Source organism: Cladophialophora immunda (assembly GCF_000835495.1).
Source record: "Cladophialophora immunda strain CBS 83496 unplaced genomic scaffold supercont1.7, whole genome shotgun sequence".
In the NCBI taxonomy this organism is placed as follows: domain Eukaryota; kingdom Fungi; phylum Ascomycota; class Eurotiomycetes; order Chaetothyriales; family Herpotrichiellaceae; genus Cladophialophora; species Cladophialophora immunda.
In genome coordinates, this window is record NW_015622547.1 from 810,800 (window position 1) to 835,473 (window position 24,674).

The window sequence follows — 24,674 nt, forward strand, 5'->3', positions numbered from 1 at the left end:
GCGATAGTGGCAAACCTGATGATTCCGTACATCAGATACCTTGTTGATGAGACGATTCTCCTTGGAAGCGAAGTTAGAATTCAAGCAGAATGGTAATAAGCATAGCTTCAGAATGAGGGTTACGGATAGGCTAATTTCTAGTATAAACCATCTGAGTTTCAAAGTGACGCCTTCTCCACGGAACCGTGGATATTCAACTACGGCTGGCTCCCAGTGTATTGATGGACGATGTCAATCAAATAGTTATCACTTTGATGTATTTTCAGCCTAGGTCGCATCGGTTTGTACCAAGTGAACGCCTAAGGTATAGCAAAAGCCCTGTAGTCGACTGGAGATAGCTGTCTATGTGCGCTCCAAGCCTTCCTGCACTGATAAACACGACAGCTGCCTCAACTGCGTGTGAACTATCCCACTGTGTAGCACGAAGCAGACCACCTTTCCCCTCATATACTCAAAGCCACCACATGTCTACCAAGAACATTGGAGCTGGTCTATCTTGCTCTTGCTCACTTGGGTGGTTGGCGTTTGTGATGACCCAGTACTTTTTCACGAAGGGCGCCTCGGAAGTCCAGGTGACCTTGAGGCCAGATGGTAGAGCGAAGATATCTCCAGCCTTGAACTTGTGTACTTTCCCACTCTTCTCCTCAACAATTGTTATATGGCCTTCGAGCACCAGGATTGTTTCGTCGCCCAAGGGTAAAGTATATGGGAATACACAGGACCCGTCGGGCTTGCAGCCTACGATGCCCACGCCTGTGCGCCAGAGCCCGCACATCATGGTACCGGTGGAACCGGTACCCCGGATGACGGTGAGCTCCCCAGCTGTCTGGGGACCTTCCACTGGCTCAGTCCAGCTGTATGGAGTCCACTCCTTCGGGTTGTCACTGATATTACCGATATAGAGGTCGTCGCCTTTCGTAGCCGGGGTAGGAGAGTCCCAAATCACCCAAAACTTCTTGAGAAAGGGTGTTTTGATGTTCTACGTAAGGTCAAGATCCTTTGGATGGCTCATAATATCGCCTGCTTCGAGCTTGTACTTTTTGCCAGTGCTCATGACCGTGACGTCGGTGGAGCCTTCCAAGAAGACAATGTTTTCGTCGCCAATCGGGGCTGAATACACAATATCACAAGTGCCGTTGTCGTTGCGTCCCGGCATCCCATGGCCGGTGCGCCAAGGACCTGACAAGAGAGTCCCAGAGGTGCCGCCGCTGCGGATAACCACCAACTCACCCTTGGCCTGAGGGCCATGAATGGGGTGGTCGAATTCAAACGGAGTCCAAGTCCCGGTGCTGTTGCGAGGTCCGAACTGCAAGTCGTGAACGACCGCCATTTCGAGTACAGAGGGGTGGCGCAGAACGGATATTTGTCGAATATGGCTGGATGGTGTTAAGATATTGTGAAGGGAGGGCAGTCGCTGCAAGATATCGAAAGAAGGGTATCTGGGTTGGCAGGAGTCTGGTCGAAACCCTTGTATTTAACACTTTGAACTCTTATAGTACTTGGAGTCCCCTTGGCAAGCTTGAGACTGCACTTCTATCTGTCTGCCAATGAACGCGTTCAGAGCGCAATCCGCTTGTCCGACTTACGATATAACACTATTGTGTAGCCGATCACTCCTCGGGTCCGGCCCCTATCACCAGAGCACCGAACGAACCAATTAACCAAATCCCAACTTGTCATGTTCATTTGTGCGAGCATTTAGCTGGTTCGATCTTCTAGTCTAGACCTCGACAAAGAATTTAAGATTCTATTTGCCGGTAGCCGTTTCAAACTGATAACCTTGCTGGTTTTTCTACGTTAGCCTTATTAGTGGTGACCTGGTGACCGAACATATTAGAACGAACGTCGATCTTGGACGAGTAGAGACATTGATCCGCAGAAAGGTATGAATCACAGCACATAAAGGCCTACGCCGCTAATGGGAGTGGCATTGGATAAGAATTACGATGTCAATGAGAAGCAGCGTGTGCTGCAGACGTCGTTTCTCAAGTGCCGGTCTTCTCCTGCATGCTGATATCACTAGGACGGAATCAAGCTTCGCTATTTTCGAGGAGGTTGTGATTCACAAGATAGATTCGTCGGCAAACGGTGTTGACGCGGCACGCACTAAATCCTGCTTAACTCGAGATCCTAGACGTAGCCACCCACTTCACACTAGCCTAGAAAGAACTGCCAGAGAAGCGGTTGACAGTCCTCTAGTACTGTATCTGGAGTGGTTGTGGTATAGAGGCTCCACTTGCGTCTGTCCGTTGGATATTGTGTCCTTCTGTCGATCATGAAGGGTGTTGAAGCATTTCGGTGTGCACTGCCGGTGAAAATGCAATTTATGTTGGCACAGCTGTGTGTTATCACGTAGACACTTTCAGTGTTCATCTCTTGTCTATGCGAATTTGGAAAGCCAACCACGACCTTGGTGAACGTTTACATTAGCATTGGCTACGAAGGTCAACTACTGCATAAGTCGTTCGGAGGTGTAGACTGGGCTTTCCGGACGTCCATTTCTATTCGACGCGTCAGCCGTTCGCGATGAATAGACTTCGGCAGCTGACCAGTGATAAGGTGCGAAGTTGATAGGAGCTGAAACAGCTCTATCAGTGTTGAGTTAGGTAGGCTACCCGATGTCTGTGCTGTTAAAGAGTCAAGTAAGTGGAGCCTCCTGATCTCTACTGACTATTGTACGTCCCCACGGGAGGTCGTAGTCTTGTTTTCTTCGGCTATCCTCATAGTTGAACTCTATTTGTACACTGCCTTTACGTTGGAAGCAACTGGTTCTTGCTTGAACTTTGAAATCATTCCAAGTGAACACCGAAGACATGAGTTACATGAAGCAGGCGCGGAACAGCCCCAACTGATCGCGATCGTCGAACCTGAGATTGTGGTCAACAAACTCCTAGCTTCGCTTAGACTCCTGCCAGCGGTCTTTCTCACAACGAGACAGAGGAGGTGGAGTTTCTGCTCAGGGAGTGACTGAATCTTCTATCTCCTCATACACTCTATCAAACGAGCTGAAAAGATAAGGGCATCCTACAAAGCCCTCAATTGGAAGGGCTGTAACTGACCACCAACTAGCGATAACGACTCTTGGGGAGATCTCCTGCCCAAAAACATGCGAACTTTGATGTTAGTGTGAGCTACGTGGCATGGCGAGCAAGTTCACCAACAAAGGCGGTATAAATACTGCGGTCGGCTCGGACGAGCTAGAGCAGCGCTGCTAGTTGTATAAACCACAAAGATTGCAGGATGGCAGGTAGTCTGACAGGCAAAGTTGCTATTGTTACCGGGGGCTCCAGAGGTACGTATCGATTATTCCGTCGTCACCCTATATTATTCCATTCACAACTAACTCAGCAGTAGGCATCGGTGCCGGTATAGCCAAGGAGTTGGCCAGCCGCGGAGCTTCAGTCCTCATAACCTACAAGTCGTCTCCTGACTGCGCTGCAAAGGTTGTTTTGGATATTGAAGCAGCAGAAGGAAAAGCGGTAGCTTTCAAGGCTGACTGCATGTCGGCAGAAGCTCCAGCACAAACCGTGAAAGAAACCTTGAAATGCTTCGACTGAGGCATTGATATCATCGTCAATAATGCCGGAGTCGGGGATGACTTATACAGCAAAGCAGCCGATCGGCCTGACGTGGCGATGAGCGACATCAACATCGATCGATATGATAAACTGTTTACCACAAACGTTGGATTTCCTCTGTCCCTAGTGAAGGAAGCTGTACCGTATTTGAGGGAGGGTGGTCGCATAGTCAATGTCAGCTCCGTGCTTGCCAGGATCGGTAAGTTGAGGACGAAAACTCTACAAACTCCCTCCACGAAGGCTGCTGCGACCTTGAAAAAGTGTGGCCGGAAACCCACCTCTATAGCGCCACCAAAGCAGCGCTCGAATCTCTGACGAGATCGATGGCGATCCACCTTGGTAGGTTGAGGCTGCTCGTGGAGTATATTGAGCGTCAAGAGACTAATTTTCGCAACAGGTCAAAAGCACAAAGTCACTGTCAATGCTGTCAATCCAGGCCCGGTGCAGACAGACTTGTGAGATTCTTCTTACGCCAAAGCCCATCCCCCCAAAGAATAGATTGAAGCAGTACTGACGATGAACGGGAGCAGATGGAGTCAAACAGAAGGCGATGGTACCTTCGCTGCCTTTATTTAAGGCACACCTGCTGCACCAAGGAAAGGGAGTGTGGAAGACGTTGCGCCAATTGTTGCATTTCTTTGCGAAGAACAATCGAGATGGATGACGGCGAACGTGGCCTGTGCCAATGGCGGATTCATTATGATCTAGTAAAGAGGAAATAGTGTTAGTACTCTATCATGTATCGAGAGAGAAATACGGTCTAGTCTGATTAGCTTGAAGAATCTCGCTTTATACATGCTCTGATTCGCATCTGGCAATGGCTCCAACCACACGTCACACATAATTTGACTGCTGGCTCAGCTGCTTAATGACTCCGTCCACTTTTGATATAATGCAAATTCAAATCCTACCTAGCGGCTTTCTTTCGTATTGGAGCACATGTAGCGGCCGAGGCATGTTTCGTCACCCTCGGGATTCCTGTTCATCATCTGGAAATAGTCGACATGGATGCTCCCTTGTATATCATTCAATGGTTGGGACATCGTTGCGGCGGCAAACAGAAACCGAGCAAATGGGGAGGCCAGACCTGCTGTCAATCAACAGAAAGACGTCGACCCTGACCGCGCCAGGTCGCATTCTTATTGCCATAGCATATCAAGGCATTCACCAAACAAGTTCTCTGGAGAGAAAACGATGGCTCCAGCAGTTTGGTCGACAGCTTAGCGACTCAACGGCTGAGTTCTTGTTCGATATAATCTGGATGACTCAATGTTCGAGCTGCTTGGCGAGACACGGTTAACAAATGGACACGGCTACAAGATCGCCGGTGAGTCTCTGAACGTGATGATCGAAGCGAAGCCACCCTTTCTTGTGTTGGGACTTTCTATTGCATCTAGCAAGGCTGAGGTCGGTCATTCAGGGCCCTAAGAATCCATCTTCTCACACAGGAATTCTTCTCAGTACAGGGAGACTGAGGATATTGATGCTGAGGGGAACAACGGATAGACGACTCATTCACAGTATCCATAGCATTAAAAACATTGAAAAAGAAGACATACCGAAGGTAATGAAATAAAGGGGCCGCTAGCGCTTTTCTAAGGCTATGGGCCGAGAAGCTAGTGGGGCACTTCTTGGTACCCCTCGACGGTCACATGAGTCGCGTCGCGCGCTGCGCAACCGCGTCTGTTGAAGCCGCCTGGCTGCCTTTACAACGCCTTGCTGTCTCCCCGCGCGTGAGCCGACATCCTCAGTCGAGATTGGAACAACGTCTCTCATGGCTCCTCGATCCGCACGACGGTCCAGAGCTCCCGACTCTGACGACGATGAGTCGCGGCCAAACACGCCTTCCTCCACCGCCCCCAACGACAGCAAACGCATACGAAGACATGCCAACGCCGTCGAGGATGAGGACGAGTCACCTACGCAGCCAGCCCCTGCGGTCCTAAATATGCGCAAAACGCATGTCGTGGCCGATGGAGGCAAAGACGAAAACGCTCGCGCGACAGGCCACCACCCTGGTGCCATTGTCCGGGTCAAACTTAAGAATTTTGTCACCTATACCTCCGCCGAGTTCTTTCCGGGGCCAAATTTGAACATGGTCATCGGGCCGAATGGCACTGGAAAAAGTACGCTCGTTTGTGCCATTTGTCTTGGGCTCGGGTGGCCTCCCAGCGTGAGTCGTGCATCAAGTGCTTCGTCCGACCATTTCACTGACGCATGCTAGTATCTCGGGCGCGCAAAAGAACCCGCGGAATTCGTCAAGCACGGCTCTCGGGAGGCCATCATCGAGATCGAACTGCAGCGAACGCTCAAACTCCGCAAGAATATTGTCATCACAAGAGTGATACAAAGAGAGGGCAACAAATCGAAATTCTTCGTGAACGGGGCCGTGTCTTCGGGTCTCGCCGTCAAGCAGCTGGCGAACTCGTTCAACATTCAGATCGACAATCTCTGCCAATTTCTGCCCCAGGACAAGGTCGTCGAATTTGCTCAGATGAGTCCCATTGAGCTCCTCACCAGCACGCAGCGGGCCGTGGCCGGAGCAGAAATGATCAAGATGCACGAGGATTTGAAGAAGCTCCGCAGCTCTCAGAGCGATGTCATGACGGATGACAGGGATGCCCAAGAACAACTCGCAAACCTGGAGAGCAGACAAGCAATGCAACACGCAGAGGTGGAGCGGATGAGGGAGAGAGCCACGGTCAAAAAGAGACTTGCGGGCTTGGAGAAATTCCGGCCGCTAGTTCATTACCACAAAGCCAAGGAAAACTTCCTGATCGCGAAGCAGAGAATGGCGGACCTAGGAGACGAGATCAAACGCCTCAGGACCGCGGCTGCTCCTGTCCTGCGAAGCCTCGACGCTAAGAAAGACTACGAGGTCAAGGCACGGGCGTTCAAAGCAGCCTGTGAGAAGGAGCTGGGGGCAAGTGCCAAAGATTGTGAGCGGAAAGCTAGGGTCGTCGAGGAAAGACAAGGTGTAATAAACGACTTGAACAACGAAATCCAAGCAGAGAAGAAGAGCGTCCCCGAGAATAGAGCGAAGCTACAACGAGAACAGATGAAGCTACAAGACCTGAAACGGAAGAAAGCAGAGGTCCCAGAGGCGTTCGACTCTCGGGCCATGAACGGCGAGATACAGGACCTGAGGACTCGTCTGCGGGCGCTGGACGACCAGAAAAGCGACCTGGAGTCACGGAAGGCAGAATTGGGAGACCGCGCCGACAGGTCAGTCAAACAGTTTCAAGCATTGAAGGGCCAGCTGGCAGGACTGGAAACCCAAGTCGGTCAGCAGGAAGGGAAACTGGAGAACTTGTCACGGGACACCTTGAAGGCATGGAAGTGGATTCAAGATCACCGCAGTGAATTCACCGCGCATGTCTACGGACCTCCGATTGTGGAATGCTCGCTCAAAGACCCACGCATGGCTGATGTGGTCGAGTCTTTCCTGCAGACCAGCGACTTCAAGTTCATCACGGTCCAGAACAAGGCCGATTTCACTCTGCTCCAACGCCAGCTGTTCCAAGGTCTCAAGCTCCACGACGTAAGCCTCCGCGAGTGCACCACTGATAGCCTGGAGCAATTCCGTCCACCACTGACGGGAGAAGAAATGGAGCGATTCGGGTTGAGCAGCTGGGCTTTGGAACATTTGCAAGGCCCGCCGACCGTCTTGGCCCAACTCTGCTATGAAAGAGCCCTACACAGGTGTGCGATCAGCTCCAGAGAGCTTAGTCAACAACAGCATGATGATGTGGCAAGGACTCCCATACAGAGTTACGCCGCGGGGAGAAAGATCTACCACTTCCTCCGACGTGCGGAGTATGGGGCAGCTGGGACGTCCGCCAGGGTCCACGACATGCGTCAAGCCAGGATGTGGACGGAACAGCCGGTGGATATGGGAAGAAAGGCTGCCTTACAACGACAGATGAACGAAGTGAAAGGCGAGCACGCAATGTTCAAGTCTGAGTCCAAAGACATTGACAAAGAGATCGAGCAAGTCGAGGAGAATCAAACGCTCATCCACAGGGAGATTGACGCCAAGCAGAGAGAGAAGGCCGCAAAACAACAGGCGCTCTCAGAATGGAATGCTCTGGATCCCAAGATCCAAAGCCACGAGGATAAGATCCGCATTTTGAACGAAGCATTGGGCGGAGTCAGGGCCCGGTTGAACGAGCTCAACGACCGGTACGATGCCGCTCTGTTGGACAAAACGGAAGCCGTTCTCGACTTTGTACAGGCCACGAGAAACGTCAAGTCGAAGACCGCCCGCTTGCTCGAAGCAGAGATCTTCCACCTCGAGGCCAAATCGGATTTTGACGTGTTGAAGGCGCACAATGATCATATACTCCGAGGCATCGATGAGAGGGAGGCCGAGCGAAATACCGCCAACGAATTCTTCACCGAAGAGCGTGATCGAGCCAAGAATTTGCGCAAGGTTGCTTTGCAACTGAGGGCAGAAAGTGAAAAGGTTCAAGAGGAAGGTGACAGCAGCCTGGTCGACCTCATCGATCACATCGTCCAGACGGTCAAAACGGAAGAGAATCTGGACGCCGAGATCGACGCCGAGAAGGCCAAACTCGAGTTGACCGAGGGCGGTAATGCCGGTATCATCGCAGAATTCGAGGAACGAGCCAAGACGATTGAGAAGTTGAGGAGCAAAGTTCAAGATGCCAATCGACAACGGGAGGAGTTCAGACACGCGATTGGAACGATCCGGGCGCAGTGGGAACCTCGACTGGAGGAAATTGTGGGCAAGATCAACGACGCCTTCTCCGATTCCTTTGCGCGGATTGGATGTGCTGGGCAGGTTGCCGTGCACAAGGCGTCATCTGACAGTCCCGCCGACTGCACCGAGGAGAACGGCGGAATGGAAAACGGGCTCGACTTTGCCAACTGGGCCATCCACATCAGCGTCAAGTTCCGCGAACAAGAGCCGCTGAGTCTTCTGGACAGCCACCGCCAGTCTGGCGGCGAAAGAGCAGTCAGCACCATCTTCTACCTGATGGCGCTGCAAAGCCTGAACCGGGCGCCCTTCCGAGTGGTCGACGAGATCAACCAGGGCATGGATCCACGGAATGAACGCATGGTGCACGGCAGGATGGTCGACATCGCCGCGGACGACGGCGGCAGTCAATACTTCCTCATCACGCCCAAGCTGCTGAGCGGATTGAAGTACAGTCGGGGCATGACGGTGTTGTGCATCGTCAGTGGCGAAAACATGCCCGCTGCCCGCAAACAGGACGAGGCAGGCAATTGGCAAGACGGACCCAAGGTTGATTTCCGTATGTTCGTGAAAAGGGCAAAGGAGCTGGATATGGATGGCTTTGCCGAGGGAAGGAGGATCGACTCCGGTGTCGGTATGACTGGACGCCCTGCCAGCACGGGCGAGTCAACAGCCGTCGGGGCTTGAAGCAGTAAATCAAGGTGCCAACCACGGTCTTCTGACTGCTCCAGGATGGGAGTTGACCAACAGAATCATGGGTATGTAGGTAGAATGCGTCGCCGTTGTCCCCAAGGCCTGGCAACTGAACCGCTGCTGTGCCGAGGTCTTCTTTGCTCTTTCGTTTCTCCGCATCGCGCTTCCACTTTGCCTGCGCTGCTCCCCACCCCATTCTCTGCTCTCTACCCATAACCCGGCAAACATGGCCGAGATAGCCGGTCGCACATCTCTTTGCTCTCTTGATCTTTTTGATTCACTCTCCAGTGTTCTTGTACCGTGGTGTACGGAGTTGGCATTGCGAGTCGCTGGTGTTTTGAACCATGGTGTTGTTCAAGTCTCCTCATCCGCGGGTAGAGAGTAAGTCATCGGTTCCCTCCCACTTTGCACTCTCCACTCGAGAGTCCCCGGGGTACAATGGCTAAATTATCATGGTCTTGGAAACAGTCCCCGAAGACATCACGACGTGGGAATGGGTCTTTGAGACGAAGGAGTTCTCGCCGCTGTACAAGACGCCCCGGGAGCCGCTGGCCGGGTATGTCAATGCCGTCACCAAGGAACGCCTGGATTGGGCGGCCGTCAAGACCGCGGCCACTCAACTGAGCACCGCCTGGGTCAAGGAGTATGGATTCCAGCCCGGCGAGACGATCTCGCTGTTCAGCACCAACACCATCTGGTACCCGATTGCCATGTGGGCTGTTATCCGGGCAGGTGGAAGAGTCAACGGCGCCTCTCCGGCCTACACGGCCGAGGAGATGACCTACGCCCTGAAGATCGCAAAGTCTAGGTTTCTTGTGACGCTGCCCACGTCCCTGGACGTGGCATTGGCGGCGGCTCGAAACGTCGGCATCCCGCGCCACCACGTCTTCCTGCTGGAAGGCAAGGCGGAGGGCTGCATCAGCATCCAAGATCTCATGAGGCGCGGCGAGAAGTATACTCCCGATCCGCCGTACCGGGTACCACGAGGCAAGACGAACAAGGACGTCTGCGGGTATTTGAATTTTAGCAGTGGGACGACGGGGCTGCCAAAGGCTGTCAGTACTTACAACCGATGCTGGGTACGATATTGCGTGGCAGGGAATGGGCTAACAGCCGACGAGGCGAACAGGTCATGCTCTCGCACCACAACATCATCGCACAGTGCCACCAGCTCAGACAGATCCAGGCCCCCGGCCGGTACAAGATCCTGGCCGTCATGCCGCTGTTCCACAGTACGTGTGTTGTCCCCATATTGACAAGGGCAAAGAAGATGGGCGAGACTAACCCGTGCATTCTGGACGATTTGCAGTTACGGGCCTGGTGAGGTTCTGCACGTACCCGATCTTCATGAACGGAGACAGTGTCATGCTCCCCGCCTTCACCATGGAGTCCATGCTCCGCGCCATCTGCGAATTCAAAATCCAAGAACTCATCCTTGTCCCGCCCATCATCATCCGCCTCGTCCGAGACAAGATCGTCGACGACTTCGACCTCCGCCACGTGGACCGTTGGTCGTCGGGCTCGGCCCCCATCTCGCCGGAGATCATAGCGTTGCTGCAGAAGAAGTTTCCCTGGACGGGCTTCCGGCAGGGTTACGGGGCTACAGAGTCGACGGCGTGCATTTCGGCACATCCGCCTTCGCACTACGACTACAAGTACGCGACCACGGGGGGGATGTTGGTCGCGAACACGGAAGCCAAAGTGATTGATCTGACGACGGGGAAAGAACTGGGCGTGGGCGAGACGGGGGAGATTCTCGCCAGGGGACCCCAGATCGCGATGGGATACCTGGACAACCCGGCCGCCTCGGCGGAGACGTTCGACCAGGACGGCTACTTCCACACGGGGGACGTGGGCCACTTTGACGCCGAAGGGCTGATCCACATCGAGGACCGCATCAAGGAGATGATCAAGGTCAAGGGCCTCCAGGTGCCGCCGGCCGAGCTGGAGGATCTGCTGCTGGGACACCCCGAGGTCGAGGACTGCGCGGTGCTGGGCATCCCCGACGAGTACTCGGGCGAGAAGCCCAAGGCGTACGTGGTGCTGAAGGCCGGCGTGCGCGAGAGCGACGAGGTGGGCAAGCGCCTGCTGCAGTTCGTCCGCGAGCGCAAGGTGCGGTACAAGTGGCTTGTCGAGATCGAGTTCACGCAGCAGGTACCCAAGAGCCCGACGGGCAAGCTGCTGCGCCGCATCCTGAAGGTCAAGGACAAAGAAGGCAAGGACCGAGGGCTGAGGGTCAGGGACGAGCCGGAGCGGGCGAGGCTGTAATGGGAGATGGGAGGTGATTTTTGGGTTGTCGTATTTGGCTAGAGAGGATAGACTAGACCCCGTAGAATATACCAGTCTCAAGAGCAGTATTTGGCCTCGTCGGGTATGCTGAGTTCTACAAGGCTTCATTTCGTTTGCAGACCCCTGGACGGTCTTGAAACTTCGAATGGGGGCTTCCACTTTGGTATACTTGTACACCTCAATGGTGCTATATTTAGCGGTGCGGAAACGGCATCTCCGACTTCCCCTTCGGTGCCATGACGTCGCTGCTTCACCGCGGCACAGCAACAACCTCGTGTGATTTGTGCGACGTGTACTTGTATACTCGTACAGGGTAATCGACGAGCGTCCTCCAGAGGACCAATCAGCCGTGAAACCATGGCAGTCGCCTCGGATACAACTACACAGTCGGTGAAATGCCGCACGTGCCTGTCTCGTGGGAGGCACGCGTATCTCACCCCCAGCTGCAGGTGATTTCGGTTGTTAAACGAACCGGGTTCGTCAAACTGGCGCCATTTCGGACACCAGCTTGCAGGCCCTTTACCGCGACTTCACGCCTCTGCCTCGCGTCCCTTCTCTGCTCCTTGTCGCCTCGGAGTGACAGGAATCGACATCTCGCCCGCGACCAACATGGTGCCGGACCCCAATGGAGTCTTCCACCAGCAAATCTCTAGTCCCGATCAAGAGGGAACTGGTGCCTATTGAACCAAAGCCTGTCGTCCCTCCGCCGGACAAGCCTCAGGAGGGATCGAGCAAGGAGGAGAAATCTGAACCCAAACCCTTCAAGGACCTGACGCGCGAGGAGAAGCTGCTGGCCATCGTGCGCCACAGCGTCCGACCGTTTTCAGACCGGCTGGATCCCTTTGCTGCGTTGCCGGTGAATCTCGACCGCTTCCAGGAGCACCTCATCAGCTTCTACCTGCTCTACTACCCCAAAGCGACGTATGGATTCAGCCCACGGCTCCGTCCCCACCCGGTCGCCAGCAACTTCTCCATCGCCCTGACCACTCCGGCGTGTTTTCAGGTCATCATGGCACGATCGGCTCTCTACCGGATATCGCTGAACAAATACGCCACCGACACGGAGAAACGGTCTCTCGAGCTCGCCGTGGTGCGGCACAAGGGCGAGGCCCTGAAAATGGTCCGTCAGTTGAGTAGCCGGGCGAACCCCAACCGCAAGGACGACCTCCTGGCGTCCATCATCAGCCTGGGGACGTTTGATCGACGGTCAGGGTCTCAGGAAGCAGCGGGCATGCATTACCAGGCGGTGCGAAAGATCTTGAAGACCACTGGCGGTCCTCTCGCGGTCAACTCGGTGCTCCTGTCGCGCGTCATGTGTTTTTTCGAGTGCATCTACGGGACGAGCCCGGAAAGCTACATCTGGGACAACTCGGATCTCAAGCGGCTCGTGCGCAGCCTGAACGGCTTCCTGGAGAAGCTGTGGGAGTTCTGGCAGTCGCTGTCGACCATCAGCGCCCTGACCGCGCCCAGTCCTCGAGAAGCTGACCCCGAGGCCGGTGAGAGACGGATACACTCCTTCGACCTCCAGGAGGGGTCGACATTGCTTGGGCTGGTGTCCAGGCAGCCCCCGCCAGGTGCCGAACTCACGCAACCACGACGACTCGAGCTCATCTTCCAGCTCACTTGCCTCCTGACCCTGGCCATGGTCACCGTGGACCTGGCCAGCGATTTCCGGTCATTGCAGACGTACATGGACAACCTGCACCAGTCCATCGAAGATCTTCGGCTCGCAGGGCAAAGCTGCAACAACGCCATGTGGCAGATTCAAGTCAACGACCACAGCGAGACTCACAGCCGGCGGATATGGCGGGCCGCGAGTTATGCGTGGGTGATGAAGCATTGCTCGTACAATGTGCAGAAGTCGCTGAAGGAATGGCTGTTGGCATTTTTCACCGGCAAGCCAGTCGAGCCGCCGTACCACCTGGCATCATTCCATTTCAGCTACGCGACTTGAATGACTCGACCCTCGGGCGTGCTTGGACCCATTTCAGGGACCGAAACAGGTGGGAGATTTATCTGAGACGAGGCTTCAGGGGGTCTGCCGGGAAACCCGTACGAGTAAGACTCGGGGAATATCTCGTAGCTATCGATAGCCACAGATACGCCAATCGCGGGAAAATCGATAATGGAGCGGGCATTCTGTCAACCGTGGGTGTAACCCTTGCATTTGGAAAGGGCTGCGAGCAGGAATGTGCAAAACAAGACCGACGGCGGCGACGGCGCAGCTGGTGGCAGGCTTCCAATTAAAGGCGCCCCTAACGGAACTGGGCTAGATCTCTCGAGATTTGCTCCTAGGCGTGCCGGTTCGGTGGCTAGGGGCATGGTGGGCACCTGGAGAACCAACTAGGGGCTGCCGATGCGAGCGACACCCGACCCTGTTGGGCGGGTGCCTACAAGTAGTACAAGCCGCAACACGGTAACACGGTCAGCCACGTCCGCCGCGCGTTACTGTTCTGGGGGAGCAGGGTGCGCCAATCATGCGGGCGCTGGGGAGGGCTGATGCTTGGTACCTTAGGTATGTAGCTACCGCCCACGAATCTAGGTGGGCGTGTACCTGACGATCTGCTTGGGCTGTTCTCTAGGTACCTGACGTGTATCTTGTCAGCTACTGCTCGTGCGTGGAGGTAGCAGTACGAGGTACTTGATCCTCTGCTAAAGAAATGTCATGCTGACAGCTGGAACATCAAGACCAACTGCGCCTGTGCCACCCTCGCCTCGCATCGAAGAATGCCTCCTCGGTAGCGAGGAATCTCGTCGGGAATCCCTCAACCCCCTCGTGTCCATTCCTGTCCCCTTGCAATTTCACAATGACGCCTTGACGCCCCGATGCCCCCCCCACCAACCACCGTGTCGCCCTCGCATCGTGTCGTCTCCACCGCAAAGGGATGCAGTGACTGCTGACTTCTCACCACATTATTCATCCTACCACTCCACAACCACACCACCTTCGCTCTCGAACATGTCTTGTTAATATCACCCACCCACCCCTCCAGGCACAGACCTCTCTGTGCTCCCGAGGGCCTCCCTCTCACTCATCCGCTCTGACAACATGATCACCATAATGAAATGCATCATCCCTTGCATGATGTGCTATTGAGCTCGCATTCACCCATGGTCACTCCTTAAAGAATCACCACCCTTACGGTTGTCACTCGTTCACTCAGCCAACAAGTCACTCGTTACCTGCTCGCACTGGTCGTTTTATTCTATTTGTTCATCTCTGCCATATCATCAGCTTTGGATACCCGCTATTATCTCTCTAGAAAGGAAAACATGACGACCAGAGGTACGTCAGATTCCCTGGCCGGCCAGGACCGGCACAGGCATGCTAACAGCCTCGCACCACAGACGGCCTCTCGACCATCCATGGCATCCCCACGAAATACGTCTCCCTCCTCACCCTCGTGGTCCAAAACTCCTCCCTCGTTCTTGTTATGCGATATTCCCGAATCCTGCCCGGTCCGAGATACCTGAGCTCAACTGCGGTCGTGCTGTCCGAAGTCCTCAAATGCATAATATGCTTGTGCGTCCACGTCAGCGAGCAACGGCATCAATACCAATCCTCACGGCTTCCCACCCTCTCCAACGACGCACCTTCTCACCTGAATCCCACCAGCTACGGTCTGAAGCAACTGTGGGCGGACATCTTCAGCGTCAAAAGTGGCTTCTTCAAGCTCCTCGTACCCGCCGTCCTCTACACTCTCCAGAACAATCTTCAATTTGTTGCTGCCACAAACTTGGATGCCGCCACCTTCCAGGTCACCTATCAGTGCAAGATCCTGACGACCGCCTTGTTTGCGGTGTTGATGCTGGGTCAGAGCCTGTCAGCACAAAAGTGGTTGTCCCTGGTCATCCTCACGGCCGGAGTAGCCTGTGTTCAGATACCTTCGTCGACCGTGGCGATTAACCCTCAGCAGGGCAATTATGTGGTGGGGATTGTTGCCGTTGCGATTGCCTGCATTTGCTCGGGATTCGCCGGGGTCTATTTCGAAAAGGTGCTGAAGAACGGCCAAAGCTCGTCTATCTGGATCCGCAACATCCAGCTGAGCATTGGCTGTCTGGCCATTGCGCTCACCGGGGCCTTGGTCTGGGATGGCCAGGCGATCCTGGAGAATGGCTTTTTCCAGGGCTACAATTCCGTGGTCTTTGCCACCGTCTGCATTCAGGCGGCCGGAGGCCTCATTGTGGCCATGGTCATCAAGTACGCCGACAACATCCTCAAGGGCTTCGCCACCTCCCTCTCCATCATCCTCTCGACCGTCGCCTCGATCTTCATCTTCAACTTTGTGCCGACGATATATTTTCTGTTTGGTTCGATCTTGGTGTTCTTGGCTACCTATTTGTACAGCGTGCCTGAGGCGCCCAAGGCCATCGAGAGCGCAGCTGCTGACCCCTCGGAGAAGAACCCGATCCTCGTGGTGGAAGACTATGACGAGGAAGCTCGGTTCGGCTCCAGGACCGTCCAGAGGCCGTTTCGAGATGACAGCGACCCTGAGTCGAGCGACGAAGCGAGCCGAGACAGCGTCAGCATCTACGACCAGGACGATGGCAACTACTCTCGGAATTTCTCGCCCTCGTTGATTCAGAACTCGACAATGGAAAAGCAAATGCTCCCCGAGTTGGGTCATGTTGGATGATGGCCTCGGATGATTGGACGGAGCTCTCGGCTTGCGGTGCGCTTGAAATCTCTGAAATTTGTTGTTCACAGCGATCTATGTGATTGAATATGAGAGGCTGGCAGTGGCCTCGGAGACGTGACCCTGTGGACGGGAAGAGAGACACTGCACCAAAACAAAAATACACAAAAACCTGTTGTTCTTGGAAATGTGACATGACTTTGGATACCGTTCACCAGTTGGAGAAGAGGAAAGGCATTACTATTAGAAACGATGGTCAGACACCAGAAATGGATATGATTTCGAAAGGAGGCGCAGTGCCATTGAATCTACGATGTCCACTTTGGATGTTTTCTGGACTGTTTTATTCTCTGGCATGCCGACATCATGTTCGGCATACCAGGTGAGAGCCTCGTCGTTTCAAGAGTTTCTTGTACGCGAGCCTTATCGTGTTCGTACCCAGCAGTCGATCGTGCGGCGGTTTCATCCACGATCAAGGGGTCGCCTGGTCGTACAAGTTTCAGACCTGCGACGTCGACTGCCTCGGGATTCGCAACATCATCGCCTTAGCCAGAGAGTCGATCAGTCAGTCAGTCAATCAGTCAGTCGTGGGTGGGCGCGTGAGCCTCGTTGCCTCGCTAGGCTGCCCAGGGCTCTTCAACTAGATCCGAACGAGGCGTCGTCGAAGCCTTTCTCCTCCCATCCACTACTCCCAATCCATCCATCCATCCATCCATCCAACCCCCGTGTCCAGGTGCTTATCCATGCATTGATCAATGTGTCTACAGACCTACAGTACCTCGTCTATCTCCAGGCTGGCTGCGAATGAGATCCCCGCCCACGCTGAGAAGGGTTTTCCCCCAGGCGGACGCTGAGGCAGCAAAAGGCCACTGGGCCAACGATTTCCTCTCGCTCGACACCGTCTGTTCTCGCCCTCTGGCCGATCGGGTGGGGTGTCTGTCAGTGTCGGTGTGTTGCTGTTGCCGCCGTTGGGAGACCGGGGTAGTTGACGAACTTGTATATAACGAATGGCCCTCCGCACCTGGACTGACGTAGATAACAGATATTACCTCCGTTTCCATCCCCTTTCGAGTTACGGCCGCTTGAAGAAGGAATAGGGAAGAGAGGGAAGTGATGACCGCCCCTCCTCCTCCTCCTCATCCTCGTTGTGATCGTTCGAATCATTGCGTGATGTAAACACGTCTATACGTATGTATGTGTACGCGACTGTGGGTGGGAAGAGGGAGACAGCGCAGCAAGGATGGGTGAGGCGGTCTTCTATTACCAGCTGCTCTATCTGTCTATCCGTCCACCTACCTATCCATCTACACAGCCCTCTCAATCAACGCCAGCAACCCACGTGCCGTTGCCATCCCACAGCGCCGGGGGGGTGAAATCGCCGTACCACTCCCCGCCCCCGAACTCCAGCCTCTTCACGTACGCGAAACGGAAAAACTCGGGCTCGTCGACTGCCCGCCTCGTCCACGGGAACGTCATCTCCTCGGGCTTGAAGGCTTGGAAGCGCAGGACGTCGTTGACGAGCACGCCGATCCCGTCGAAGGGCGGCGACACGGCGAGGTCTCCGTCGAAGGTGAAGGTGATGTTGTTGGCCCCGACGATGACCGGTGCTCGAGACAGAGCCGGCACAAGGCTGCCGAGGGCGCCGTCTTGGAGGAGCTGGCCCGGCGTTTGGAGGATGCTGTCGAACCCCCACCGCGCGACGCCGTTGAGGAATAGCCCGACCAAGATGCCTTGGTACAGCAGGCTCGGACGCGTTTGGAGAGACGTCCCGGGGAGCAGGATCAGGGCGAGGATGTAGTGGTGGATCCGCAGGTTCATGCCGGGGATCAGCACCAGAGCGACCAGCAGCGCGCCCACGACGCCGTAAAAGACCAAGTACCGCGGCACCCGACCTTCGGTCCTGAAGCACCACGCCTGCCCGACCGCGATGACGAGGATGATGCCGACGAGCAACGACAGAGCGAGGATGGCGCCGGGCTGTTGCTGCAGGTCGTGCGGCGTGAGGCGCGAGATCGGGATGCGGTCGAAGGTGACATTGTTCAGCGCGCCCACCCAACATCCTCCAAGCCAGAGCACAGTCCTCTCGATCGGCGCCTTGAGATCGGACAGGGTTCGGCGGACACAGAATTGATAGATGACGTGACCCACGAATGCCGCGGGCAGAAATCGTCGGAATGCCATCGAGACCACATCGGCGTAGTCTTGGTAGTATGGGGGATCCGAGATAAGGGCGACGTGGAAGAAGACGCCGACAAAGACCGACCAGAAAAAAGCGGCCGCAGAGGTGACGAAGACGGACAAGATGGAAGTGATCAGGGTCGACGTGCCCAAGAACATCCAGCGAGAATCTCTGCACGCGGCAGTCGACAAGCTGGACGAGTTGAAAGTGAAGGAAAGTGGGAAGTTGGATGGGAATCCAATGCTGAGGATACCGTGGGCATCAACACTTGGGAAGTTGGACCGCTCTCCGGTGCGCAACAGGACTCCACAGCCTCCTCGCGAATTGGTCGTGACTCCTGCATGGATGGCCGCGGCGCAGATGAACGAATCTCCGCGGTAGATGGCGGAAGCAGGGTCTTCAAGACGTTGCGGCCCTCCGACAACGAGGCTTCGATAATTGACTTGCTGAGATCCGATGAAATGAGGCTCGAGTAACATGACGTCTTTACAACCGGCTGGGCAAACGAACGCAAGGTGGTTGTCCTCGAAAGGACGGCATTCCTGACCGTTCAGTCCACAGGCGGTGCTGTTGGGCCTGTGCTGGTTAGCGATGGCCCCATCTATGGCATCCAGGCACATACCATAATCGAGATGTACAATCTAGCCGGATGGGCTGGCCATCGACGGAATCAGTGCTCGAAATCACCGACTTTGGAAGGGCCACAAGGAACACCCCAATCCACACAACGTTGAGAGCAAGCAGGGCCAGCAACTTGAGCCATCTACCAGGCAAAATCCTGTCGAGAAGCCGATCGCACACATTCTGAAGCCCCTCAGAAGAATGAATGTGGTAGACTCGAGGAGGGTGGGGTCCTTTGATCCATTTCAAAACAGCTTGTAAAGTGGACTTGGACTTATGTCGGCGGTTATCGAAAGTCCAAACGACCCCGTTGCCATCGGTCGGGCGCTCCAATGAATCCTGAGGTGCGATAAGAATGCGTGCTTCCTCCTGATCATAGTCTTCCGGTTCAGCTGGACCGAGGAGTGTCTCACGGCTGGGGCCATCCCTTGCAGATTCGACGCCGTCAAGATCGTGCAAAGAATAGCCCTCATCAGGGGTCCCAGATTCGTATAATGGTGAAGAGATGGCGGGCGACTCAGGGGAGCGCAACAATGCTCCGTCCGACATCATCTGTACCGCCCATCAGTTCGTCATGACCTTCCCCGAGACTTTAGCTAGCAATACCTTTTGGTGGTTCGATCTACACTGCTCTATACAACAGCGCTTAAGGTCAAGCGAGATATAATTTACTGTAGCTCAAAAAATGGTTAGAGGAGGCCGAAACAGGTCTGCCGGAACTAGTGCCTGGCAGCATGGTGCGCGATCCAAAGTCTTTCAAAAGAATATATGAGTAACGTCGAAAGTCATGATGCTGGCGCCATGATGGATGTCGCCGTCTCCAAACGAATCAAACGTGTGCAAACGTTAAGGTACATGCAAGGCTGAACATGGGCAGAACCAGGAGTGATGGAGCTTCCTCAGCGGACCCTCGACGAGCAGCACAGCCTCGTCGTGATACGACGCCAAGGGCAAGTGCGCCGAATACGCGGATAGCGGTGGAGCCTCGTCCCCCAATGCGCGTATTCCCGCATCAACAAATCTCCCTTTTCACACAGCCACGGCCTCGCTCGCCCGTACACCTTGCCTACTAGACTCGATACATCGACATATCCGACGCACTCAATCCGCGTTGTCCTGATGGTCCCACAATCCCCAGCGGTAAGAATGCATATCAGCCTCTCGGTGCCCAGGTGTCCAGGCAGCAGGCAAAACGGGGATGGAGAAGGGTTGGATATATATTGAGGTTTGAGTCCCGAAGTGCTGGTATCCCTCGAGTTCTCTACCTCCTTTCCGTGCTTCACGTCAAGAGATATCTCGTTCCTGGTCTATTTACCCCCTTATACTGTTCCTCCCCGTCTCTCCCCTTCCAAGCGCTGCCCCGTCTGAACAGCCAAATCGACCACAATGGCAAAAGGCGACTCGGACTTCAAACTCTACCGCTACGACCCCTCGTTAGGCGCGGCCGTGATCTTCGTCATCCTGTTCGCCCTCGCGTCTTTCCTGCACACGTACCAGCTGGTCCGCACGCGGACATGGTTCTTCGTCCCCTTCTGCGTCGGCGGGTACTTTGAGGCGATCGGGTACGTCGGGCGGGCGATTGGATCTCAAGAGAGCCCGAACTGGAGCGTGGGTGCATACGTGCTGCAGTCGGTGCTCATCCTCGTGGCGCCCGCGCTGTTCGCGGCCAGCATCTACATGGAGCTCGGGCGGATCATCGTGCTCACGGACGGGACGAAGCACTCGCTGTTGAACCCGCGGTGGTTGACAAAGGTCTTCGTGGCGGGCGATGTCTTTTCGTTCCTGATGCAAGCGTCTGGTAAGTCGTCTCCCCCACCGCTTCTTGTACCAACACTCAACTCTGTCTCTAGGTGGAGGGATTATGGCCGGCGGCACCGCGTCGTCCATGAACACGGGCAAGAACATCATCATCGGCGGCCTCACCCTGCAGGTCATCTTCTTCTCCTTCTTCGTCGTCGTGGGGTTGACCTTCCACCTCCGCATGCACCGGGTCCCGACGTCGCGGGTCCTGGCCCACGCCGACATCGCGACGACCTGGAAGAAGCACATGTACACCCTGTACGGCGGCAGCCTGCTCATCCTCGTGCGGTCCCTCTTCCGCCTGGTCGAATATGGGCAGGGGAACGCCGGCTACCTGATCTCGCACGAGGTGTTTCTGTACGTCTTCGACGCGGTGCTGATGTTCGCGACCATGGTTCTCTTCGCCGTGTTCCACGGCAGCGAGCTCAACGCGTTGTTGAAGGGCGGTCACGGCAAGGTCGTCAGGCGGGTCGTGTCGGTCTACAGCTTGAAAGGGAACGGAGGGCGCGGCCTCCCGTGATCTGCAGGACAAAAGTCGTGTCTTTCATTATAGAGTCAAGAGCCGGGACACGTGGGAAGGTGGGTACGGACGCCGGCGTTTGTCAAAGACCTATTCGCGTTCTGGTTCCGTTGGTGTATTTTCCCGTGGCCCAAAATAGAAAGCAATGGTGGGATTTCTGTAGATTAGATTGAGAAGGCGTTTGGAGACTCTGCATGTGTGATATTTCCGCTTCTTGCCCGTGTACAACACGCTCACATTTTTGTCGCCTGGGAAAGTGAAACGTTTCAATAGGCGAATGCTTGCGCGGCTCAAGACAATCGACAACCACGAAAACAAGGGTAGAGCAACAGAAAGCAAAAGACCGAGTGGGCTACAGTGGAAAGGAGCAGGGCCGTCTTCTTTTCGCCGGTTTCTGAAAAAGCTTGTCATTTCTCTATCTCGCCTCGTAAGCCTCGTTGACCGAGTGATGTGATGTATCGTGGTATCTTCTATATGTAAACATTGGTACAAACAACACGATGGCATTCCCCTTGGAAGTGCCAATCTTTTGTGGCAGAGGACAGATTGTCCATTATTCAGGTCGGACTCTGGACGACAAGCCCGGTAAAATAGGCATCGGTCCATGAGTTTGGCTGCTGCCCCAATTTCCCAGATTTCCTATAACAAGTTAAACTCTTGCATTGAGCCAAGTGTCCCTCCGGTATCCAACGTGGTATAACGCTTCTCAATCACAACGAAGTAAGCCAAGTGAAAGAAAAGGACCGGGAGATTAGAAGTTCTCCTTGCCCCATACGAAGCTGAAGCCCTTGTCGCCCTCGCTATACATGTTACACAGGATGTGCAACTGCGAGCCCAGGCCCTTGGGACCACAGAAGAACACTCCCGCCTCGCCGGGAGAGTGTAGTTTGCGAATCGCCCGGAAGACCATGTCCCAGTTGGGACGGCCGAAATTTGTCGGCGTCCGCAGCCCCGTGATGGCGTCGGTGTCGCTGCTGTTGAGCATGATATTGTTGGCGTCTGCGGCGGAGATCTTGGCGGTCAGGTACTAGAGGCGAAACAGTTAGCAAAACGTGGCTTTGAGAGATGTCAAGAGAGGAGAACGTACGGCGTGAATTTCGATGGAATGCTGTTTGTCTTGGGCCTCAATAGCCGTGAGCAGACTCTTGAACCACTCCAGAGATCCAAAGTCACGGCAGATCCAGAAGAAGTAGACCTTTCTCAGCCGCGTGTGGCTGCCGCCACCTTGGCTCATGCGGTACCAGATCGACTTGAGGATACTGGCAAACGGTGTGACTCCAATGCCCGCACCGACCAGCACCGCCGTTTCAAACTTGAACACGTCCTCGGAGGCGGATCCGAAGGGGCCGTCGATGTAGATGCGCGGTAGGAGCTTCTGCAAGCCCCCAGGAGCCATGGAGACGACTTCGGAGCGGGGTTTTTTGGCCCCGTCGCCCTTGCCTTCACCTCTTCCCTTGCTGTCCTCACAGCCGAGCGCTTTTCCGAGAGCTTTGGTGAAGTTGCCCACCATCCGCACGTGCACCGAGATGTAGTCTTCTTCTGGCGCTGATGTCAGGGTGAAAGGATGGTACTGCCAGATGGACACCTCGGGGCAGCAGAGGAAGATGTATTGGCCCGCACGCGTCTTCGTCTTCTCCTTGTGCATCTGGATCTCCACTACGTTACTGGGGTGTTGGATGACCTTGGTCACGAAGGTCTTGTGCCGGCCGCGGATCTCGCGGAGAACTCGCTCCAGGAGATACGCGAAGCCTCCGTACATCCAGTACTCCCAGAAGACGCCCGTCCCGAAGCAGAACGGAGCGGTGTCGGCCTTGATCATGCAGAAGGCGCCGTGCACGGACCAGAAGACGAAAAACACGATGAAGAGGTGGTGGACGGACCAGAACCGCTCGTAGTTGGCACGCCGCGGCTTCTCGATGGACGTGAAGAACATTGCCATCAAGGCAAAGAGCATGACGTAGCCAGACCAGCCCGGGCCAGTCACAAAGTTGGCCTCGAGGAAACCGACGAAGCCCAGCTTCTGTTTAGCCGCAAGTTGGGCGAAGTTGTTCCAATGCGCAATGGTGTGGACCCAGGTGAAGAAGACGATCGAGTAGGCGACGAGTTTGTGGAAGGTGAGGTTCTTGTCGAACGGGACGATGCTGTTGAGGGGCGTCTGGCGGAGTAACGATATCAGCGTCCGGCACACGGGGAAGAGGATCAGAGCGACGTCGAAGTGCAGCACCAGTGCGGCCGACCTCGCGATGGGGTATGTGATGCCAAACGTTGCCCGCGCCCCCGTCAGGTTGTCCTTGAGTTGGTAGTTCATGAAGCCGAAGCCGAAGACCAGTCCGTGTACCAGCACGAACACTCCCACCACTATCCGCCTCGAGCCCTCGTTGACCATCCACCTCTCGAACTTTTCTCTCATGTTCAGGTCCCGGGGCGCCTCGCCGCTCACTTCTCCAGACAGCAGCATCCTCGACAGAGGAGTTGATCTTGTGCGTTCCGCCATCGAGGAGGTTGTCGACGACGTGTTTGACCTGGCCAACGGCTTCTCGATGTAATACATTGGAGCATTATTGTGCGTCGTAGTGTTGGACCGTCCCAGCGGCTTGTCGTGCAAGTAAGAAGGATAGGGCGGTGGCGTCGACCTGTTCATGGCGGGCAGGTGATAATGTAAGGTCCAAGAGCTGCGGTCCAGAACAACCTGATACGATTTTGTTTCCAGTAACGGTCCACTGCACACTGCAATTCGGCGACCGATGCTGAGGCAGGGTAGAGAACTCGAGACGACTTCCCACGACGGTTTCGAAACCGAGTCTTGACACAGTATTAGTATGAAGGAAATGACCACCTCGCTAAGGACTTTGGTGCAGTTACCTCGTACAACCAGGATACCTGGGGAGTTTTAGCACCACACGAGCCTGTCTCGGCGTGTTAGAAGCGAAATGAGAAGCGTTCAACACCTATCCAAAAATCCAAAGAAGGGCGCACCGGGCCAGGGAAGAAACGAAGACGATGATCAGCACAGGTCAACAGAAAAGACAGACGATCGAGAAAGAGGGCCACAATTGAAATACATCACCCCCTCCCCCTTCGGCGCTTCTCGCTACATAATCGCTATGGCAGAGTTTGTCGACCTTTTCATGCAATTTTCAGGGGGAGTTTTGGCAGGTGCAGATCCCGCAGCCCAGAGCCACAGATGGAGCAGCAAGAGGTCAATCGGAACACAGAGCCCAATGCTTGGATATCCACATGGCTGCTGGAGACAGCGTGACAGGCGTCGAGACCCGACGAGAAGCGAAAGCCAGACGCTGTTGACGAAGCTTTGAGTCGGACCTCGAAAAGGTCGAGAGAAGGCTTTGGGAGACGATGATTTGGCGGCGATGTGTGGTGGATGAGGCTTGGTGAAACGCGCCAGGGGTTGGGGAGCCTCCGAAACGGGCCAGCCGACGTAGAAAAACCAACTCTGCCTACGTCTCCGTCGTGTTTGCCGCTCAGCCTCCTTGTTTCAGTCCATGCAAGGCTTTCCTACACACGCGGCGCACTATTGGCATGCGACCTCCGACTCCAGCGACTGCCCGTCCGCCCACACAACGACCGCCCTATCTCGACGGGCTTTCGAGAGGCACGTGCCTAGGCACACAGGTATGCC

General features: G+C 55.1%; 9 protein-coding genes across 9 annotated transcripts; 7 read left to right on the plus strand and 2 right to left on the minus strand.

Annotated features, from left to right (window-relative positions):
* Positions 1-3,240: 3,240 nt before the first annotated feature.
* PV07_11075 (uncharacterized protein) lies at positions 3,241-3,557 on the plus strand (the record flags this gene model as incomplete). The annotated part of the gene is made up of 2 exons (XM_016398468.1): positions 3,241-3,292; positions 3,355-3,557. The coding sequence occupies 2 exons, from the start codon at positions 3,241-3,243 to the stop codon at positions 3,555-3,557; spliced, it is 255 nt and encodes an 84-aa protein (XP_016243030.1).
* A 78-nt stretch (positions 3,558-3,635) lies between these two features.
* Positions 3,636-4,037, plus strand: PV07_11076 (uncharacterized protein; the record flags this gene model as incomplete). Its single annotated transcript, XM_016398469.1, has 3 exons — positions 3,636-3,777; positions 3,840-3,917; positions 3,976-4,037. 3 exons carry the CDS (start codon positions 3,636-3,638, stop codon positions 4,035-4,037), a joined length of 282 nt encoding a protein of 93 aa, XP_016243031.1.
* Positions 4,038-5,293: 1,256 nt separating this feature from the next.
* Positions 5,294-9,142, plus strand: PV07_11077 (uncharacterized protein). The gene is made up of 2 exons (XM_016398470.1): positions 5,294-5,751; positions 5,803-9,142. The coding sequence occupies exons 1-2, from the start codon at positions 5,353-5,355 to the stop codon at positions 8,983-8,985; spliced, it is 3,582 nt and encodes a 1,193-aa protein (XP_016243032.1). The 5' UTR covers positions 5,294-5,352; the 3' UTR covers positions 8,986-9,142.
* A 301-nt stretch (positions 9,143-9,443) lies between these two features.
* PV07_11078 (uncharacterized protein) lies at positions 9,444-11,295 on the plus strand (the record flags this gene model as incomplete). The annotated part of the gene is made up of 3 exons (XM_016398471.1): positions 9,444-10,070; positions 10,121-10,223; positions 10,301-11,295. 3 exons carry the CDS (start codon positions 9,444-9,446, stop codon positions 11,257-11,259), a joined length of 1,689 nt encoding a protein of 562 aa, XP_016243033.1. The 3' UTR covers positions 11,260-11,295.
* Positions 11,296-11,648: 353 nt separating this feature from the next.
* PV07_11079 (uncharacterized protein) lies at positions 11,649-13,737 on the plus strand. Its single transcript, XM_016398472.1, has one exon. It carries the CDS (start codon positions 11,906-11,908, stop codon positions 13,232-13,234), a length of 1,329 nt encoding a protein of 442 aa, XP_016243034.1. The 5' UTR covers positions 11,649-11,905; the 3' UTR covers positions 13,235-13,737.
* Positions 13,738-13,955: 218 nt separating this feature from the next.
* On the plus strand, positions 13,956-17,088 carry PV07_11080 (uncharacterized protein). The gene is made up of 2 exons (XM_016398473.1): positions 13,956-14,566; positions 14,629-17,088. Exons 1-2 carry the CDS (start codon positions 14,554-14,556, stop codon positions 15,915-15,917), a joined length of 1,302 nt encoding a protein of 433 aa, XP_016243035.1. The 5' UTR covers positions 13,956-14,553; the 3' UTR covers positions 15,918-17,088.
* A 73-nt stretch (positions 17,089-17,161) lies between these two features.
* On the minus strand, positions 17,162-19,569 carry PV07_11081 (uncharacterized protein). Its single transcript, XM_016398474.1, has 3 exons — positions 19,324-19,569; positions 18,719-19,269; positions 17,162-18,672 (listed from the first exon to the last, which is right to left on the minus strand). The coding sequence occupies exons 2-3, from the start codon at positions 19,267-19,269 to the stop codon at positions 17,235-17,237; spliced, it is 1,989 nt and encodes a 662-aa protein (XP_016243036.1). The 5' UTR covers positions 19,324-19,569; the 3' UTR covers positions 17,162-17,234.
* A 355-nt stretch (positions 19,570-19,924) lies between these two features.
* PV07_11082 (uncharacterized protein) lies at positions 19,925-21,358 on the plus strand. The gene is made up of 2 exons (XM_016398475.1): positions 19,925-20,515; positions 20,568-21,358. Exons 1-2 carry the CDS (start codon positions 20,104-20,106, stop codon positions 21,035-21,037), a joined length of 882 nt encoding a protein of 293 aa, XP_016243037.1. The 5' UTR covers positions 19,925-20,103; the 3' UTR covers positions 21,038-21,358.
* Positions 21,359-21,413: 55 nt separating this feature from the next.
* PV07_11083 (uncharacterized protein) lies at positions 21,414-24,433 on the minus strand. The gene is made up of 3 exons (XM_016398476.1): positions 23,900-24,433; positions 22,125-23,839; positions 21,414-22,064 (listed from the first exon to the last, which is right to left on the minus strand). The coding sequence occupies exons 2-3, from the start codon at positions 23,676-23,678 to the stop codon at positions 21,789-21,791; spliced, it is 1,830 nt and encodes a 609-aa protein (XP_016243038.1). The 5' UTR covers positions 23,679-23,839; positions 23,900-24,433; the 3' UTR covers positions 21,414-21,788.
* Between the last annotated feature and the right edge of the window lie 241 nt (positions 24,434-24,674).